An 18866-nucleotide genomic window follows, 5' to 3' on the forward strand; every position below is an offset into this window, starting at 1 on the left:
GGATGGGTTGCATCTCCCCTCGTCTGGGTCAGGAATTTATTCCGCTCTTGAACGGTCTGCTTTTTTTCAGCTTCCAGAAAGGAGGGCAAGATGCAGGGAGGTTGTTCTTCCCGGGTAAAGAAGCTCTGCGGAACTGTCGTTTCCTGGAGCTGGATCGTTGCATCCCAGCGGAGCTCTGAGCTAGGACACCCCGGGGCAAGATGGCGGTCGGGCCTCGGACGCTGCCCCGGGTCCGGCAGAGCTCGAGGGCACTGAGCTGAGGCGGCGGTAGCTTCGGCCCCGACCCGGAGCGCGGGGGCCTCGAGCGGATAAAGGTCTACGGCCTACGGGTAGCGAGTGGGAACAGGGTTGTGTGTTTTCCGAGTGGTGGGGGGACTTTGAAGGAGGTGGCCCTTTGGCCGGGTCCCTGCCTCCCCAAGTCGGAGGGCGGGTGCCGGGGGCTGACTTTCGTGCTCGGGGGGTTTCTCCGTAGCCGTTTCCATCCCTTTTCAGCTCTGGGGCGATAGGCCTTTATAGACAGGCTAATGCTGGGTGAAAAAGGTTTGTTATTGTTGTTGATGCCGAGGAAAGATGCTGGGCCTCAGGAGTCCCTCCCCCAAACCGGAGTTCAAATCCTATACTTGCTGTGTGACCTTGGGTGAGTTCCCTCACCTCTCCGAGCCTCGGTTTCTTCCTCTGTAAAACGGAGTCATTAGCTCGTTTCACAGAGGGAGCTTTGTAATACAAGTTTTGGTACCTGGCATTCAGCTCTCTCCGTAGAGGCAGCTGGTGTTAATGATTTCAATAAAGAAAAACTTGGTCGTAATTTGACCCTAACTTAGCCCTGTGGACAGCCTTGCACGTGCAGCTGTTTGTTTTTGCTGTTCCATGAGTGGGGCAGTCTCCAGGTCTTGTCAGTTTCACTTTAAATAATTGCTTTGGAGTTGGACGTGGCTTCAGATTCAGGAGTCTAGTGACCTCTCACAAGTCACGTTCCCTCTACGTTTCATTTGCTCTGTGTGAAGGTGGGATTGATGATAACACACACCTAGATAGGCAATAGCCTTCAATAAATGATAGCTGTTCTTATTAATAGCCTAAGGGCTATTGCCTGTTCTTTCAAAATTGGACCATTTGAGACCTTATAGAGCTGTTGAAAAGACAGACTGGGTAAATATCTGTACACTGCCTGATTCATGATCCGCCCTTAAATGGTGATGGTCACCACACCTGCCTGTCCAGCTGTTCGCATCATAGGGGGAAAATCCTGTCGGGCTCAGCAGTTGATATTTCTGGCCTTTCACCTTTGGATGATACTCTCTGGCCTCTTTCATAATTCTCCATGAAATTGACCTCATCCAGGGAAGACTGATGTTGAGCAGATATCATGGGAATACAGACGTAGAGTCTGAGTCCTGTCTTTTGATATTAAAATCTTGGCTCTGCCCATCACTGGCAGTCTAACGTGGACTATGGGAGATACTAAGTGATCTCACAGGGTTGCTGTTCTTACGTAGAAGGGACATGACACATAGTGGGTACTTTAATCAACTTACTTTCCTTTTTGCTTTTTAAGTAATCTTGGTTAACCCAACCTCTTGGGTTTCTAATTTTTCCACCTATATCATTGTTTCCCCTAACTGGATTGTAAGTTTGTTTTGGGGGGGGGGGGTTTGGTTTTAAGTCTGGATGCTACAGTAAAGCCCAGTTACATGCTATCTGCTTTCAGATACTCCTTGTTAGTATTTTCCCACTTAATCCTAATCACAGCATCCTGACAACTAAATTGGGATACAAGAAGTGTAAATATTATAGTTAATTCTTGTAGCGCCCCTAGGAGGTAGGCACTATGATCCTCAATTTACAGATCAGGAATCTGAGGCCTAGAGAGGATAAATAATTTGGCCAAATGAGGTAGACTGAGAACTAAAAAGAACCAAGGGTACTCGATATGATCCAAGGTTTTCTTCTACTATACACAGCCTTTTCTTTCTTTGATTAAGTCAAAGTTTGTGTAATCTTTCGTTAGTTACTTCGAATACACACTTAAAAGACTTCGTAATGTGTTTTGATTAATAAACTGGTAGATTTTAGATAGAAGAGGAGAATAAGAAGGAATTAGAAAAACTGCCAAGTACAGACTATTATACGGTGTAAACAAAACCAGCATATAGCATTGCTGAGGGGATGCTAATCTCAAGGAAGAGATCTTATCCTACGAGGCTGCTTGGGAGAAGTGAAAGTTTTGAGATAGCCTTTCAGGTACTTTGTCAGTTTGCATATGCAATCTCCTGTTTTTCCATTGAGAAGACGCTCCTTCTTTTCATCACCCCTTTCCCCCCCCATCCTCCCCCCCCCCCCCCCCAAATGAGGGACTCGCTGCCTGTTAAGGAAGAATCATACCATTGTGCTCAGGGCTTGGGCCCTGTCTTCTGCAGCTCTCTGGAGCTTGAAGCTGTTAACCAATCTAAACAGGGCCATAGCCCAAGTGACAGGACCGGTGAATCTTAGTGCACCCAGGGATAGGACAAAATTTAATGGGGGAGGAACGTAAGGGCCCTTAGTGACTAGACAGATGAGAGCCCATACTGCAGAGTTAAAAAAATTCTCACATCTGTACAAAGAATACGTCAATTAGACTTACTGTGTAATCTGTCAGCCACCTTGATAGGTATTTGACATAAATTGTCTCATTAAGGCAGAAAGGGTCTGAGACCTCTCCCTGTGGGGGCTGCATGGCAGAGCTAGAGACGGGCTCCAGCTGTGACTCGAAAGGCTGTGTGCCTCTCACAGTGCTGTGCTGCCTCACTGCATGCTTTCTGCAGAGAATTTGGAAAACGGACTAGTTCAGGAAGCAGAACTTCCCATCATTCCTCCACCTCCAAACAACCACTGTCTACATGTTGTTTTTCATTTCTTAGGCATAAATGTTTTTCATTAAAAAAATGCCACACATAACTTTCAATGGCTTCTTAACATGCCATTCCCCTCTGTTCATTCTTAGTGCCATAAAGTGTGTGTGGCTTCAATTAGCTTCTTTGGCGTTATTTTCAATCTATTCCCTTTCAGCTGAAGGACTGGGGAGGTACACTATAACATTTAAACATGAAGGGATGCCTGGGTGGCTCAGTCGGTTGAGCATCCCACTTCAGCTCAGGTCATGATCTCACGGTTCGTGGGTTCGAGCCCCGCGTTAGGCCCTGTGCTGACAGCTCAGAACCTGGAGCCTGCTTCGGATTCTGTGTCTCCCTCTCTCTCTGTCCCTCCCCTGCTCATGCTCTGTTTCTCAAAAATGGATAAACGTTTAAAAACTTAAATCAGACATTAAGTAAAAATGAGAATACTAGTGTTTTAAACCAGAGGCACTTTTTATTACTTTTATTCAGTGCGGAAGATATATGATACCCTGCCTGTAAAACTTAACCCCGAATCTGGATTTTTCCTTCTGCTTCTGCCAGGAAGGACAAGCTCCTCTGAAGTGAGAAGCTGCCCTCGGCATAGTGAGTCCTGTGCAACATCACTAATGATTACCTGGCGTTTCTGTGTCACAGGCAGGTCCTCAGGTGAGCTATTCAGACTGCTGCTGGGCAGAGAGAACAAGTGATTCAGAAGACTGCTACCTTTCTCTCCCCTGCCTTCTTTCCTGCCTTCCTGTGACCAGGTGGGCTCTGTTCATTTGTTTTGACAATTACCGATGAGAGACCCACATGTTGTTTAACAGATGCGAATCTGTGTTGAAAAGGGACCACAGAAGCCTCTCGGTATGTTGACATGGAAAGAGCCTTGAATGAGCTTTTTATTCCTGATGATCTTTTCATGTGGGCGCTGCTTTGAGGGAGGTAACATGGTAAAGGGATTGTTTTCCAGAAGTCTGGATTTCTGAGTAATCCCTTTGAATAATTTTGTCGGCTCGACTGCTTATATAGTTGGGATAGAATGACAAAGTTTTCAAGCATCCAAAGAAATCATTTCAGCGTGGGAGGCTCCATGGACCCATGTTGTGTGCTCTAGGCATAGCCAAAGCTACATCTTTGGGAAAAGATAGTGATTGGTGATTTAGATAAAAATGTAATGGACAGTTTAGACCCTCTGTCCAAAACATGCCAGTCAGTGGATGGACAGATTCTGCTCCGAAGTCCTTATCAGCCCTTGACAGAATGGGAACAGTAAGGACAGCCCAGTAAGTTATACATAAAACCGAATGTATTCAACCTAACAGATTGTCTTGCATTTTGGACTCACACGTTTGGCTTTTTTAGCGTTAAAATGGCTCTTTTTCCAAAAAAATAAAATAAAATAAAAAATAAGGGCTTATTTTGTGCTGGGCACAAAGTAGATACCAGTAAATATTTGTCGAGTGAACAGAGAAATGAAGTAGTGGTGACGGTAAATAATTATGTTCGATTTTTTTTCCCTTCAAGCCTGTACTTTGCAAAATAAATTTGACTGCTCAGCTTTAGACTGCTCCAGAAAATTCAAATACCTAGGAACCTTTGACCTAGAGGATGCCTGGTTTGAATTAGAGCTTTATGGATGGAACCGGTTCATGCTTTGTTCATCTATTAAACAATTACAGAGCCCACACCCTGTGGCAGATGCTGTGCTCTTAAGAAGATGTGATTATTTAATGCAGGGAAAAGCACCGCTGGTCTAGATGAGGTGCATGAAAAGAGCCGATAGGAAGTTGGGACTTGTGCCAGGAGAGCTATTAGCTGCTGTGGAGGGAACCGAAGGGTCCTGAGTAGCTCTGCTGCTGCCCGAGTGCGTGCCTGCCCGCCCTTGGCTCGCGAGCCCCTTCCTGTGTGTGTTCTTCCTCAATGATCTACGTCAGCCACTCGCCGTTTTCCTTGCAGGGTTCGTGCAAACTTGCAAACATGTTCACCGTTTCTCAGACCTCGAGAGCGTGGTTCATCGATAGAGCCCGTCAGGCTCGGGAGGAAAGGCTGGTGCAGAAGGAGCGGGAGCGGGCGGCCGTCGAGATCCAGGCCCATGTTCGCAGTTTCCTGTGTCGGAGGCGACTGCAGAGAGAGATCCGGTGGGCGCTGGGAAATCCTCAGCACGTTGTCCCCTGTCCCCAGTTAATAGCAAGAAAAAATGGTGTTTTCTCCTACAGTTCTTGAAAAGCCTTCCAGCTGCTGTGAGCTCCTAATTTAAAATGTCTTCCCACCTCCTTCCCCTCCTAGGAGAGAGATCGATGAGTTTTTTAAAGCCGATGACGTGGAGTCCAGTAAAAGAAGCGCACTTGGTATTTTTAAGATTGCCAGGAAACTGCTGTTCTTGTTCAGAATTAAAGAGGATAATGAGGTAAAATAATAATAGTGAACACTGTGCTCACCCATCTGCCAGGTCTTTTGAAAGTATTTTGCAAATATAATTCATTTAATCCTTATAGCGACGCTACAAGATAGATTCTGTTACCACCACATCCTGCCCTTTTTGTTTTCTTGGGACGTGTTTTGTGGGGATTATACCCAGTGCTTCTGAGAATCGTCACAATTCTTTTACATTGACCATGACAAGCACTCCGACTCAGATGCATACAGGAGTGAGGCAGGTTGGGCAACTGAGTGGAAGAAGCCATTTACAGGAGAAAACAACAAATTATAATAAGTAGGGGCACCAGGGTGGCTCAGTTGGTTGAACATCCGACTTTGGCTCGGGTCATGGTCACACAGTTCGTGGGTTTGAGCCCCACATCGGGCGCTGTGCTGACAGCTCAGAGCCTGGAGCCTGCTTCGGGTTCCGTGTTTCCCTCTCTCTCTGCCCCTCCCCTGCTCATGCTCTCTCGCTCGCTCTCTCTCAAAAAGAAATAAACATTAACAAAAAAGAAATAATAATCAGTAACTGGCAGGAGGTGGTGGTGATGGGGAATGATGACATCAGAGGGAGTTGATGGGGTATGTGGCATGGCCACTGAAGGGAGGCGGCCAGTCCTGGGCTCCAGCCAGTGGTGGACTGCTGTGAATTTTGAAGAGAGATGCTGGTGATCCTTGTACTCGTTTTTCTCATTTGTAAAAATTGGTAGCTAATTTGAAATTTCTTTTAAATCCTGTAAACCAAATGAAAAGTGCTGGTTGCACTTTGGGGATTAGAATGATCAGCCTAGAAACGATTCCAGGAAGTAGCGAGTTGTCTGTACTAGTACTGACGGTCCCATCGAGGAGGGCCTCTGTGCTCCCAGGGGTTAGACGTTCATTACTGCTAAGCATCCCATTGTGCCAGACCTTCTTCTAGGCAGTGGGGCCCCAGAAGGAAATGAGATGGGCGGGGTCTCTAACCCTGCGGAACATGTAGCCCAGAGAGAGGCAGGACTACACAGGCAGGAAGATGAGGACAGGCAGGTGCCGTGAGGTGACCCCTGTTGACGGAGGAAACTATAGTCCAGAATGCTGAGGTGGCTGCCCGGGGCCATAGCACTTTTAAGGGTGGATCCAGGGCCGGTATAGACAGAGTAACGTGGTTTCCAGTTTCCACTTTCCTTCCTTTTGCATTTCAAGTTAAAAATGATGGCGTGACAGGTTGTGGGGAAAAAGTCCGTGTCTGTGGTGCTTACAGAGTGGCCACCGGGAGAGCGTGACCCCGGGAACAGCTGCTAGCCCTCAGGAGCACAGGCCCAGATTGCCGGGTTGATTGTGTTTTTTCCAAAGGCACCCCTGGCTGAAACCACGTGTAGGTCTCCTCCAGCCTGTGGGCCACCAATTTGAGAACCTTACGTTAGGCTTTCTGATCCCCAGTTTCCACATCTATAAGGGGGAATTCAATATGATCACGTCTGTGAGTCATCTGGCGTCGTGTGAGTCCTGCACGTGCCAGGTACCCACGGAATGCTTGCTGCTTTCCCATTTCAATGTGGCTTGCAGAAACGTGTAACCCCCATCCTTCCTCTTTGCAGAGATTTGAGAAGTTGTGTCGCTGCATCCTGAGCAGCATGGATGCTGAGAACGAACCCAAGGTAAGCAAGACGGGGGCTGGGAAGTCTCCCACAAGCTCTCAGGCCGATCTGTTTGGTTCTGAAAGTTCCTGCTAAGTGTTACGATTTTGTTAGGTCGGACTTTGCATACGTGGACACACACACCTGCCTAATAAGTAATGAATTGAAAACATTACCGCGGTGCAACTGGTTTTCTTAGTCTTTTCATTATCCAAGGACTGCGTTCTCCTCTGACCTCTTAGGATGGTAAATTCCCTCACTAGGCTAATTTATCTATGGGTTTAGTGTTCAGATAAGTCCTACTCCCTGTTTATTCACCTGTTCATTCCCACTGCCTTCCCCAGCGCTGGACCTAGTGAACTTGTCCTGTCCCAGTAGCTAGAACATATGTAATTTGGTCCCTGTTTCTGCCCATTACATTTCTCTTTTTCCTGCTTGTAGGTGTGGTATGTGTCCTTGGCTCTTTCCAAGGATCTCACCCTCCTGTGGATTAAACAGATCAAACACATTCTTTGGTGTTGCTGTGAGTTTCTTGAGCAGCTCAAGGTAAAAACAGAACAAGACACCTGTAAATGTATCCTTTTCATTGTAAATATATTCCCTCTCATTGGAGGCCTTTAGAGTATATCTTGAGAGTCCTCAAGATTCCATCATAGGTTATTTCTTTGGAAGTTTATCAGAGTCTAGTAAAGAATTATTAGCACCCCTGTTCTAGGAGAGAGCAAGCTAGATACCGTTATCAGTATGAGTCCTTCTTTTCATGTATAACATTCTGAACATTGGCTTATGCTCACCACAGTCTTGACACCCAGAAATCTGTTGCCTTTCTTTTTGTTCTTTTGAAATAATGGATAACATCGTTTACATTATACTAGTCAGGCTTGTTACAAGTGCAGAAACCCAGGGCACCTAGGTGGCTCCATCAGTTAAGCGTCTGACTTCAGCTCAGGTCATGATCTTGCGATTCATAACTTCATGCCCTGCATCAGGCTGTGTGCTAACAGCTCAGAGCCTAGAGCCTGCTTCGGATTCTATGTCTCCCTCTCTCTCTCTGCTACTTCCCCTGCTTCCCCTGCCTGCCTCTCTCTCTTTCTCTCAAAAATAAACAAACATTAAAAAAATTTTTTTAACTAAACAAGTGCAGAAATTCAACATGTGTAGCTCCTAATACATACAAGCTAAGCAAGAAGGAGAATATTTTTTTTAAATGTTTATTTATTTTGGGGGGACAGAGGATCTAAGATGTGTTCTGTGCTGACAGCAGAGACACCGGCATGGGGCTTGAACTCACAATCTGAACCATGAGATTGTGACCTGAGCCGAAGTTGGATGCTCAACCGACCAAGCCATCCAGGTGCCCCGAGAATATTTTTTATAGAATATTCTCTGTAATGTGGCAGCCAGGGATGACCAGAGCCAGGAGCTTCTAGGATTCTCCCTCATCCCTTTCTCTCCTCTCTGCTCCCTTTTGGAATCGCTTTGTTCTCTCCTGTTGTAATCACAGTAGTACTGGCCTCACATCCTCACTTTATCTTGACCAAAGAGAAAAGGGAGGCCTCTCCCACTAGTTTAGGAATCAGAGAGGACAGTAAAGGCCCAGTGTTGTCCTGGTCTCAACCTCAAACTGGTCACAGTGGCAAGAGGGGGGAAGGTACTGCCACTGGCCCTTCTGGTCCTGTGCCCACCCTTGTGTTATGAGAAGGTGGGCAGGGGTGTGAGTGGTTGCAAACAGTGGACATTTTCACCTCGCACATTGGGAGAGAGGTTTCAGGGGCAGAGGCTTGACTCAAGTGGGAGCTGAGCGATGGAGCAGATGTCCCCAGAGTCCCCATATCTCTAGCCATCTCTCTCAGGGCACTTGTGATTGACTCTCCTGGCCTTGACCTGGCAGCAAGCATGAATTATGATTATGATAATCAGTATTACATAGAGTTACCTGTGTTTCAGGCCCTGTTCTTGGTGCTTTGTCTACATTAATCCGTTCATTTTTAACACAACCCTATGAAGAAAGCAATGTTACCACCCATAGTCAACAGCTGAGGAACTGGGGGACAGAGAGGGTAAGCAGCTTGCCCTAACTCACACATCTAGCCAGTGGTCAAGCAGGGAGTCTGAGCCCAGAGTCCCCGTCACGTTCAATTGCATTTCTACTCTGCTGCTCCAGTGAACATATGTCTGTACATCCATCCATCCATGTACACAGCAGGCCAGCTTCAGTCAGCTTGCTTCCCAAGAATTCTCATTCTCCATTCCGGAGAGTATTTCAGATTCCGTGCTCGAGGATTCGTGTGCCAGAATCCCTGTCCCTGAACTCCCAAAGTGGTCATTCCCCAAGAGTAAAAGAATAAACTCGGACGGTCCTGACTTGCCGATTGGTGGCAGAGTGCATCCAGGCAAGTTGTGAGTGGCTGCTCCGCTGTCGGACGTATGACTTCATCTCAGTCTCTCTGTTGTTTCCAGCCTGAAATCTTACAGGACTCCAGACTCATCACGCTGTACCTCACGATGCTTGTCACCTTCACAGACACTTCAACATGGAAAATCCTCCGCGGAAAAGGTCTGTGGGACTGGCTTCAAAATCTTTCCCAAGTAGCATTTGCATAGAGACCTTGGGGACCTTTTCTCCTTTTTAAGAAGCGTTTTCATTGCCATAAGCCTCAGGGGGGCCCTGAAAGCATACCAATGAAGATGCCCTTGACGTTTCCATCAGATAGCATTGTAATATCCAGAATACATTCAGGATTGTGTGTTCTAATCTCTCCTTTGAATTTACGTTTAAAGGCACGGTCCCCCTGAGCTCATTTTTTAAAACTCCCATAGCACCTCCGCCTCCAAGTGATGATATTCACTCAAGCCTTGTCATTCTTGTCACAATCATTGAGCAGCAAATAATTCTATTTTGTCCATAAGATTTGCATCATGAAGCTGCCTCCTCCCTCAGATGCCGTACTGAGCCTTCCATGTTTTGTCCGTTCATTTTGTCCATCCGCTCTGCAAATGGCCTTCTCCGTGCCACATTCTGTGCGGGCACTGGAGATACAGAGAAGGCCGCTGCCCTCGGGCTTCAGGTGCCAAAGACTGCCGTGTGCCCACCTGCCCTTCACAGAACTGGAGAGTCCGGTGAGGGAGATAGACGCTAAAGGGAAGTCCCATACCTGTGACTATATGCGAATATAGGAAGGACTTACACGTGAACACACGCATGTCATGACGACCGTGTGAAACGTAGCACTCGGAAGGAAGACTACGGAGAAACAAGAACATCGAGCGGATCTGGGAGGCCCTGCCTCCCTGTGTCTGGGACTCAGGCTCTCCCGCCAAAGTGATGTCTGGGTGAACAGCTGGAGGGAGAGTTGGGGTTCGCAGAGCCAAGGGGGAGGACTTTGAGAACAGAGGCAACTATGTGTAAAGGCTCCTGGCCGGAAAAGAGGGGTTATTTCAAGGTGTGGGCTGTGAGGGGCGGGGCATTTAAATCTTGGGGAGTTCTCGCCTTGAGTTCCAGGGTGTCTGTCTCCCAGCGGGGAGAGGTGGTGGCCACAGAGAGCAAACGGTGCCAGGCCCTCGGAGGGAATTAGGAAAGGTGCGACAGGTGCTCAGAGGCTGGGGACATTACTTCTGGCTGAGGGAGATCATAGGACCATCACCTAAGAGGTGACACTTGAGCTGGACTTTCCAGGGGAGTGGATTCTGGAGTTCATCCTCTCCCTGTGCCTGATACCAGGCTGAAGGGGGGTAGGAAGACAAGCCACCGAAATGATGGCCTCGGGCCTGGGGTGTGCTATAAACAGTTCACGGTCAGGCCAGTGCCTTTTCTCTCACACGTCTTTCTTCATTCAGGGGAGAGTCTTCGACCAGCCATGAACCACATCTGTGCAAATATAATGGGGCATCTCAACCAGCATGGATTCTATCCTGTGCTGCAGGTTTGTGAGTGCGTCCCCGAACACGTGACCTCTCTCTTCAGTACCTGAACTTGAATTTTCACAGCTGATTTTGGCGTTACCTGGTGCCCTCTTCACAGAAGCCTTTTTGCAGGAGGAGTTTAATGCTCAGCGTCCTGTCCCTTCCCCCACCTTGAGTCGCTTGTGGTCTGTGTCGAGGGAGGACAGTGGCACTGGGGTCCCTTCGTTGTGCTACATCTTTGGCTGCAGAAATGACCCAGCCGCTTGACACTTAAAGTTGAGAGGGGAGGCCTCAGGATTTGATTCCCTCGGGTTCCTTCTTGGGTGAAGTCTGGAGTTAGCTTTCTTGCTGTGTCCTCAAACACCCTTCTGTCCACACCACCCCTGTTGTGCCGGCTCACACACCCGGGGAAATAAATGCCGGAACTCTAATCGCTGTTTAAAAGCCGTTTGGAATTCTCGGGTTTAGAAGTAGCATTGAGTGAACCCTTCCTTCTGCCCGGCGCTGAGGCGGGCTCCTTCCTGATCGGGTTTCCTCTTCTCACATGAACCCTGGGAGGCGGTGTGATGGCCGAAGGTGGTGCCGTCAGCAGCACGTCTCTGTGAGGAATCTTCTCCTGGATGCCAGAATGTAGGAGTAGCATACGTATGAAATTTTAAGGGTGGTAGTCTTTTTATTGGCTGTAAACTTTTTTGGCTGTTTCTTATTTTACAAATTTAAACACAATATTTAGAGAGACAGTGGTATAATGAAGGAGATACCCTTCACTTTGCTCTCCCTTCATTTTTGGAAAACATTCTAAATATAGGTTTTTGTTTGTTTTGAAGCACTCATTTTACTTCTGTGCTGCTTTTTTACGTACAAGTGACTGTAGGTTGGCATCGGCCCCTGACCAGTTAAAATGTTCTTTTTCAGATGCTGTTAACCCGTGGCCTGGCAAGACCCCGGCCTTGTCTGTCCAAAAGCACTTTAACTGCGACCTTTTCTCTCGCGCTGCGGTAAGTAACTCCAGCTGAGGGGCTGGCGTGCTTCCGGAAACTTCCTCCTCTCGCTTTCCCTTCCTCCTGTTCCTCATGTTACGTGTGGGGGCTTGCCTGTTCTGTTCTGTTCACAGACAGGGTGCATCTCTGGCAGCTCTTCTGTCTGTGCCCCTGAATTTTTTGCATCGCGATTTGAAGGAAGCTTTTCAAAGCGAATTGCTTTCATTGTGCCAAGGACCCAAGACCCAAGCATTTTTCCTTTTGAGCTTTTTAATTGATAAGATAAAGAGAACCCCTTGAGCTGGAAGAGGCCCGGTGAAAGGCAGAGTAGAGGGTGAAGGGAGTAGTGTTGTGAGCCCAGGTTTAAAATGTTAAAATCTGGGCAGCCTGGGTGGCTCAGTCAGTTAAGCATCCAACTAATGGTTCCAGCGCAGGTCGTGATCTCACAGGTTAGTGAGTTCAAACCCCACGTTGGGCTCTGTGCTGATGGTGCAAAGCCTGCTTGGGACTCTCTCAGTGTCTGTCTGTCTCTCTCTCTCTCTCTCTCTCTCTCTCTCTCTCTCTCTGCGCCCCTCCCCCACTCACACTGTCTTTGTCTCTCTCAAAAATAAATAAACTTAAATAAATAAATGAAATACAATAAAATGTTAGAATCTGGAGGCTCAGAGAGGTTGTGCTGTTTGCCTTTACTTAGATTGGAGAGACAAAATACATAAGCTAAGTACTTCCATATAGAAATTATGTCTGCAATTCTGAGAATTACCAAGTGCACAAAGCTGTGTCTGTGACTGGGTCCAGAACATTCTTAAACTGTTGAGAGGAGCACAGACTTGGGGGAGATGTTAATATGATAACTTGATCATCTTAATCCCCAAGATAATAATAACTTTGGGCAGGGGGAGTGTTATGGTCAAACCAGTGACATTAAGCTCCCTGCTCTGGCCCCCTTTGCTAATCCACAGGGCAATTTACCGCAGAGAGCTCTTGACAAGTCCTGAGGTCTAAGAACCTTTGGGCCTGTTTAATCCAGTGCCAGCCCAAACATATCTGAACATGGAATACCCCCACCTAAGTTTTCACTGGTGGAACGTATCTATTGGTGTCCCATGGACTCCTTTCCTGTGGAATACCAGTTAGCAAATGATGGTCTAGAGATTGGTTGGTAAACTTTTTCTGCAAGGGGCCCGCTAATACGTATTTTCGGTTCTGTGGTCCATGCAGTGTCGGTCACAACCACCCTGCTGGTGTGTCACAAAGCACCTCTAGATGATACGTACACAGAGGAGAATGGCCATGTTTGAACAAAACTGTATTTGCAAAAATAGGCAAGGGGCAGAATTTGGCCTGTGAGCCATTTTTGCCACTCCTGGTCTAGACTGTGCTTTCCACTAACCGTTAGCCACCTGGGGTTTAAATAGACATATATTAAAATTAAGAATTCAGTTCCTTGCAGCATCTGGGTGGCTCAGTTGGTTGAGCATCTGACTCTTGATTTCTGCTCAGGTCATGATCCCAGAGTCATGGGATCGAGCTCTGCATCTGGCTCCATTCTAGGTGTGGAGCCTGCTTAAGGTTCTCTCTCTCCCTCCCTCTGCCCCTGCCCCCTGCTCGCATTCTCTCTCTCTCTCTCTTTAAAACTGAACCTAAAATTAAAATTAAAAACAGCAAAAGAATTCAGTTCCTCAGTTGCATTAGCCACGTTTCAGGTGCTTCGGGACCACGTGAGACTGAGCAGTGACAGCCTTATTGGACCACACAAAGAAGAAACATTTCCACCATCACGGAAAGTTCTGTTGGACAAGGCTGGTCTAGAGCAGCTTTCTCTGTAATGAGAACCACATTTAAAAAGACCAGAAATAAGGGGAAATTATTTAAATCGATATATCCAAAATATAATCATTTCTACATGTAGTCAGTCTTTTAAATTCTTTATTTTAGTTAAAATTAACTTGGGGCACCTGGGTGGCTCAGTCAGTTAAGTGTCTGACTTCGGCTCAGGTCACGAACTCACCGTTGGTGGGTTTGAGCCCCGCATCGGGCTCTGTGCTAACAGCTCAGAGCCTGGAGCTGCTTCAGATTCTGGGTCTCCCTCTCTCTGCCCCTCCCCCGCTTGCACTCTGTCTCTCAAAAAGAAATAATAAACATTTAAAAAAATTAATTTATTTCTTTTCATACTGAGTCTTCAAAGCCTGGTGTGTATTTTACCCTTAAAGCCTACCTGCATCTGAACTAACCACATTTTAAGTGGTCGGGAGCCACACGTGGCTACTGGCTACTGCGTTGGACAGCCCATTTCTAGAAGCGAGATCCTTACGAGAGAGGAGCAGGGGTCTGCCAGTGATGCTGTAATTAGTTACAGAAGTAGACCAGATCATCTAGTAAACAAACACACCTTCCTTTCAGACTCTGAGAGGAGTCGTATTTAATGAGTCCTAAGACATAGGTGCAAACAGGTTTTCCAGTGGCAGGTGTCCTGCATCTGCTCTCTCTGAGTCACTTTCTGGAGCAGTTCGTTCCAGCCTCGCCCACTCTCCCCTCTCGTCAGAGGCAGGGAAGCGTTGACACGCAGGTGCCTGAGCTCCAGGGCACAGGGCTGCTCTGCCGCCCTCCTCTGTCTCCTGAGAACAGAAGTCTTCCCTTCCGTTCCAATGTCCCTCCCCCGCCCAGAGTGTTGTAATTCAAGAGTGATTCACCCAGAGGGTCACATCCAGCCATTCCGTCATGTTCCTTCTCCTTTAAGAATGTGGTAGCCTCCATCATTTAGATTTTTTCACTCTGTACGTTAGAGTCGTTAGAGTCTGTTGGCTCACTCTGAAGGCCAGGCGGCTCTGAAGCCTTTTCCTTGAGTAGTGTCCTTTTCCCCCTCTGAGTATTTGAATGTAATTGAACATGGCCAGGACCTTTTAAAACAAAATACCTAGTGCTTTTGTCACAGTAGGATATACTGTTGAAAGTCTGTAAAATCATAAACGTTATGTTCAGACGTGATCACTAAATCCTATGATGCAAATAGCCAACATTCATGGGCCACACAATTGTTTTAAGATTTATACCCACATTAACTGACTCCTCACCACATTCTCTAATCTTAGTTTTATAAATGAGGAAGTTAAGGCCCAGAGAGGTTAAGGCATGAGCAGGGCCCTGGTCACACAGCAGGGAGTGACAGGGCCAGGAGTTGAACCCAGGCTATCCTGACCTCAGAGCCCATACTCTCTACTCCTCGTTCTTTATTCTTGTCTCACATATTGGGCACAATTTTGTATTCCAAGAGCAACATATATTGAATCCATGGCACGTGGAACCTTCTCGAACTCGCCTTGTTCCATTCATTCCCCCAGGCCCCCGTTTTGCCCAGACTCGGTTTCTGTTTTTTCCCTTGTGCCTGTCCAGCTCCCTGGTTGCAGCGTGAGCTCTGTACTGGTAGGGACTGTGCAGTGAACGTCTCCTTTACCATCCTCCCCTGCCATGCCAAACACTGAGGCCACACATAAGGCCACATCCTGAGACCTAGCAGGACGTCTGCAGAACTTGTCCCCCAAGGGGGCTCAGGTGCAACAACTGCAAGGCTAAAGGAAGCGTTTTGTTTTTTAGAGTTTGTTTATTTTGAGAGAGAAAGAGTGGGGAGGACAGAGAAAAGGAGGGGGAGAGAGAATCCCAAGCAGGCCGTGTGCTGTCGGCATGGAGCCCGACACAGGGCTCGAATTCACGAACCATGAGGGCATGACCTGAGCTGAAACCGAGAGTCAGATGCTTAACTGACTGAGCCCCCCCAGGCGCCCCTAAGGGAGGTTTTTGATGACCTCATGCAGAGGTGTACGTAACAGGGCACCAAGGGAAACCGAGCATCTAGTATGTATGTGTGATCTTTTGAGACTGGATGTCCCCATTTTCAGCCTTGAGTTTTCCTAGACGTCCTGTGAGGCGTAATTTCAAGGGAGTTGGGGGCGTTGGCAGAGTGGTTCTTTGGTTCCGGGGCAACATGCAAACCCGTGTGAATAAGGCGATCTGTCTGTGTCTAGCCCTGTGATTGCTGCACAATTTTCAGACAGTCTGCTTCGGCCATTCCTCATCCACATCATGTCTGTGCCTGCTCTCGTGACTCACCTCAGCACAGTGACCCCTGAGGTAAGTGGCTCTCTGGTTCCCCACCCCCAGTCCATTTTTGCCATTCTTCTTAGAAATGAGAGAGTAAGATGTTTTCTCCCTTCATTGCCACCTCTTCTCCTGACACTTCTACTGAGGCAGGAGCTGCTGTAGACACACATGTTAGCGGCCGAGAGAGCCAGGTCCTCATCGTTGTTCATTTTCTTCCTGGCCATTGAGAGCATGTTTGGCATCTAGGTGTTGATGTGCAAGCGACCAAGTTCATGCTCCAGTGGGAAATTCTTCCTGTCGGCTCCCGCTCTAACAGTCTGCAATTGTTTGCAGCGCCTCACCGTTTTAGAATCTCATGACATGCTTCGTAAATTCATCACATTTTTAAGAAACGAAGATCGATGCCGTGACGTATGTGAAAGCTTAGAAGGATGCCATACGCTTTGTCTAATGGGTGAGTGTGTGTGGCTGGGCATCAGGAGAAGCCCAAGTTGTGTTTGCTTTTTACTGTTCTGGCTATCATGAGTTGTTTTTAGTAACGCTTGGAAGTACCTAACGATAAAAGACATGTGATTAGATACATAAAATAGACACGTAGAATTGAAAACTGATGGAAAATATAGCAACCTGGCAACCTGGCTGAGTGAAAAATGTTAAATTTTGGCCCTCAGCTTCCTGGCATCCAAGAGAAGAATGAAAATGGGATGAGTCACCTGGGTAATTCTCATCTCAAAAGAGAAGGGAGGGCACAGCTGGGTGGTGTTTAGATCGGAGCAGAGCCTCATCATCTATTTTACGTTTTCCTTGTAAGTAGAGAAAGGACAGAAGCAAATGGGTAGAGCGTAATTCTCATCACTTAGAAGAGGTTTTTTTCAATGGAGAAAAAGGTCCTTGGGGCTAAATTTTAAGGGAGTTCGTGGTGAATAACTTTGGTGAACGCTGAACAAGAGTGACTTCCTAAGGACGTTCAGGTGTCCTTCCAAAGGTCATTTCTTACATTGACTCTCGATTCTCAAGTTTTAGTGGTGTATTGAAGTGTTATATGCTAACTAAAGTTCACACACGTCTGCGTATGAGTCTGCCTGTCATCCTCACGGCAAGAGTGGGGATCATTATTCCAATCTTCTAGATGAGGAGATGGATTCGAGAGGTGGGTTGAGGGTCGCACAGCTCCTCTGTGGCAGGGCCAGGGTTTGAAGCCAGGCGCGACACGGAGCAGCCCCGGCACTGCCAGCTGCCAGGTGCCTCTCCAATTGGGATTTCTTCCTGCACCTGGACGGGACTGCGGGAGCCCCAGGCGGAGAGTGGGGCTGCGAGGTGACGAAGCGGGTCTGCCCGGGCTCCTTGCACTCAGCCTTCTCTCTTTGCAGGCAACCTTCTGCAGTTGGGCTCCCTCAGCCCCAAGGTGTTAGAGGAAGAGACGGATGGGTTCGTGAGTTTGCTCACCCAGATGCTGTGCTACTGTCAGAAGTACGTGTCCCAGAAGAAATCCAACCTGACGCACTGGCACCCCGTCCTCGGCTGGTTCTCCCAATCTGTGGACTATGGGTAAGTCCCAGGGCAAATCACTGCCTTTCTTGTCTCCTGCCTGTCTCTCACCACCTCCCCCTTCTTCCTTCCATCTTTCTTCCGGCTTCTGTTGTTTTGTTTCCGGTTGCAAAAGTAATATATATTCACTGGATAAAATCTACATAAGACCAAAAGAAAAAAAACCATCCCATTGTGCTACTACCCAGAGACAACCGTGTGAACGTCCCTTCAGTTTCTTTTTTTTACCTGTAAATATCAACAGGTTTTTTTTTTTTTTTTTAAGTTTATTTATTTTGAGAGAGAGCATGCACATGTGTGGGGGAGGGACAGAGAGAGAGGAGGAGAGAGAGAGAATCCCAAGCAGACTTGACACCATCAGTGCAGAGCCCGATGTGGGGCTTGAACCCACAGCCTGTGAGATCGTGACCTGAGCCGAGATCAAGAGTCGGGCGCTCAACTGACTGAGCCACCCAGGCGCCACTCAATAGTTTTTTGTTGTTGGTTTTTTTTTGAGATCATTTATTTTGTATTTCATTCTTTAGTAAATTGTGAACCTTATCTGTCAACCCTATTTTTTCTTTTTCAGTAACCCTTTTCCTGACTCCCTAGACTGCCATATTTTGGAGGTGATTAAAATAAGCCCCGTAACTGAAAGGGGATAGAGGTCACCTCAGATCCTTTTCAAGAGGTGGAATATAAATTTAAAATTTTGTAACTAAAGGACTCAAAAACATTAAAAGCGCTAGGCTCAAAGAGAGAGATTAAGTAAACGGCATCACAGATTTGAAAGCAGAACAAGCCTCCTGGGCTGAGATGAGGCAGGTCTCGGGAGTGAAGGTGGCTAGAGCTTCCGGCTCTTTTCCTGTTCAGATAGCTGCCTGGATCCCTGGCAGATGTCCTTGAAACAAAGAGTGAGGGCCAGGGGAGGAAATCCCAGGATAGTCTCCCTTTTCCTCCTACCAGAGTGCCATCCGGTTGGAAAGACAAATGGCCAGCCCGTGACGGGCCCCAGTGTGATAGCCCAGCCTGAGGAGAATGGGGCAGGTGTGTTGTGGCCTCAGGAAGGATGTTCTGGGAGGCAGGAGGGGCGCGGGGGGGGGGGGGGGTGGGCAGCAGTGGGCAACCTGGTCTGCTCTGAGTGGACTTGGACAAGCCCCTTTACCCTGCTCTCCTTGCCCGAAACCCGGGGATGATTTTCACAGTCTCTCAGAGTGTGTTGTTTCAGAGGATTGAAGGAGATAAGGTACGTGAAGGGCCTGCCTCTAGGCCTGGCTCGTGCTCATGGGTGGTGGCTGTTTCCACTGTGGTGCCGGGAGCCAGGGGAGCCCTCATAGGATCTTAAGCCGGGGGGTGATGAAGGCGGATTTCAGGAGTGTGAGTCTGACGCTAGGGCTGCGGCGTGGAGCGGGGAGACTTTCGGGAGGTTGGGGGTCGTGGAGACTCGC

At 47.7% G+C, this 18866-nt stretch overlaps 1 protein-coding gene across 6 annotated transcripts in view; it reads left to right on the plus strand.

The window, feature by feature from the left end:
* Nucleotides 1–172: 172 nt before the first annotated feature.
* UBE3B (ubiquitin protein ligase E3B) overlaps nucleotides 173–18866 on the plus strand; it is a 52472-nt gene continuing 33778 nt past the window's right edge. The window contains exons 1-12 of one of the 6 annotated variants that reach the window (XM_043557844.1): nucleotides 173–329; nucleotides 3438–3542; nucleotides 4833–5014; nucleotides 5163–5283; nucleotides 6872–6931; nucleotides 7352–7456; nucleotides 9371–9467; nucleotides 10748–10833; nucleotides 11729–11811; nucleotides 15816–15921; nucleotides 16225–16345; nucleotides 17262–17439. In XM_043557844.1, coding sequence (XP_043413779.1) covers nucleotides 4854–5014; nucleotides 5163–5283; nucleotides 6872–6931; nucleotides 7352–7456; nucleotides 9371–9467; nucleotides 10748–10833; nucleotides 11729–11811; nucleotides 15816–15921; nucleotides 16225–16345; nucleotides 17262–17439 — 1118 coding nt within the window. In that variant the 5' untranslated portion in view covers nucleotides 173–329; nucleotides 3438–3542; nucleotides 4833–4853. Of the gene's footprint in view, nucleotides 330–3437; nucleotides 3741–4832; nucleotides 5015–5162; nucleotides 5284–6871; nucleotides 6932–7351; nucleotides 7457–9370; nucleotides 9468–10747; nucleotides 10834–11728; nucleotides 11812–15815; nucleotides 15922–16224; nucleotides 16346–17261; nucleotides 17440–18866 lie in introns of those variants that run through there. The other 5 variants (XM_043557843.1, XM_043557848.1, XM_043557845.1 and 2 more) reach the window with 5 other exon arrangements.

The sequence above is a fragment of the Prionailurus bengalensis genome, chromosome D3, assembly GCF_016509475.1.
Source record: "Prionailurus bengalensis isolate Pbe53 chromosome D3, Fcat_Pben_1.1_paternal_pri, whole genome shotgun sequence".
In the NCBI taxonomy this organism is placed as follows: Eukaryota; Metazoa; Chordata; class Mammalia; order Carnivora; family Felidae; genus Prionailurus; species Prionailurus bengalensis.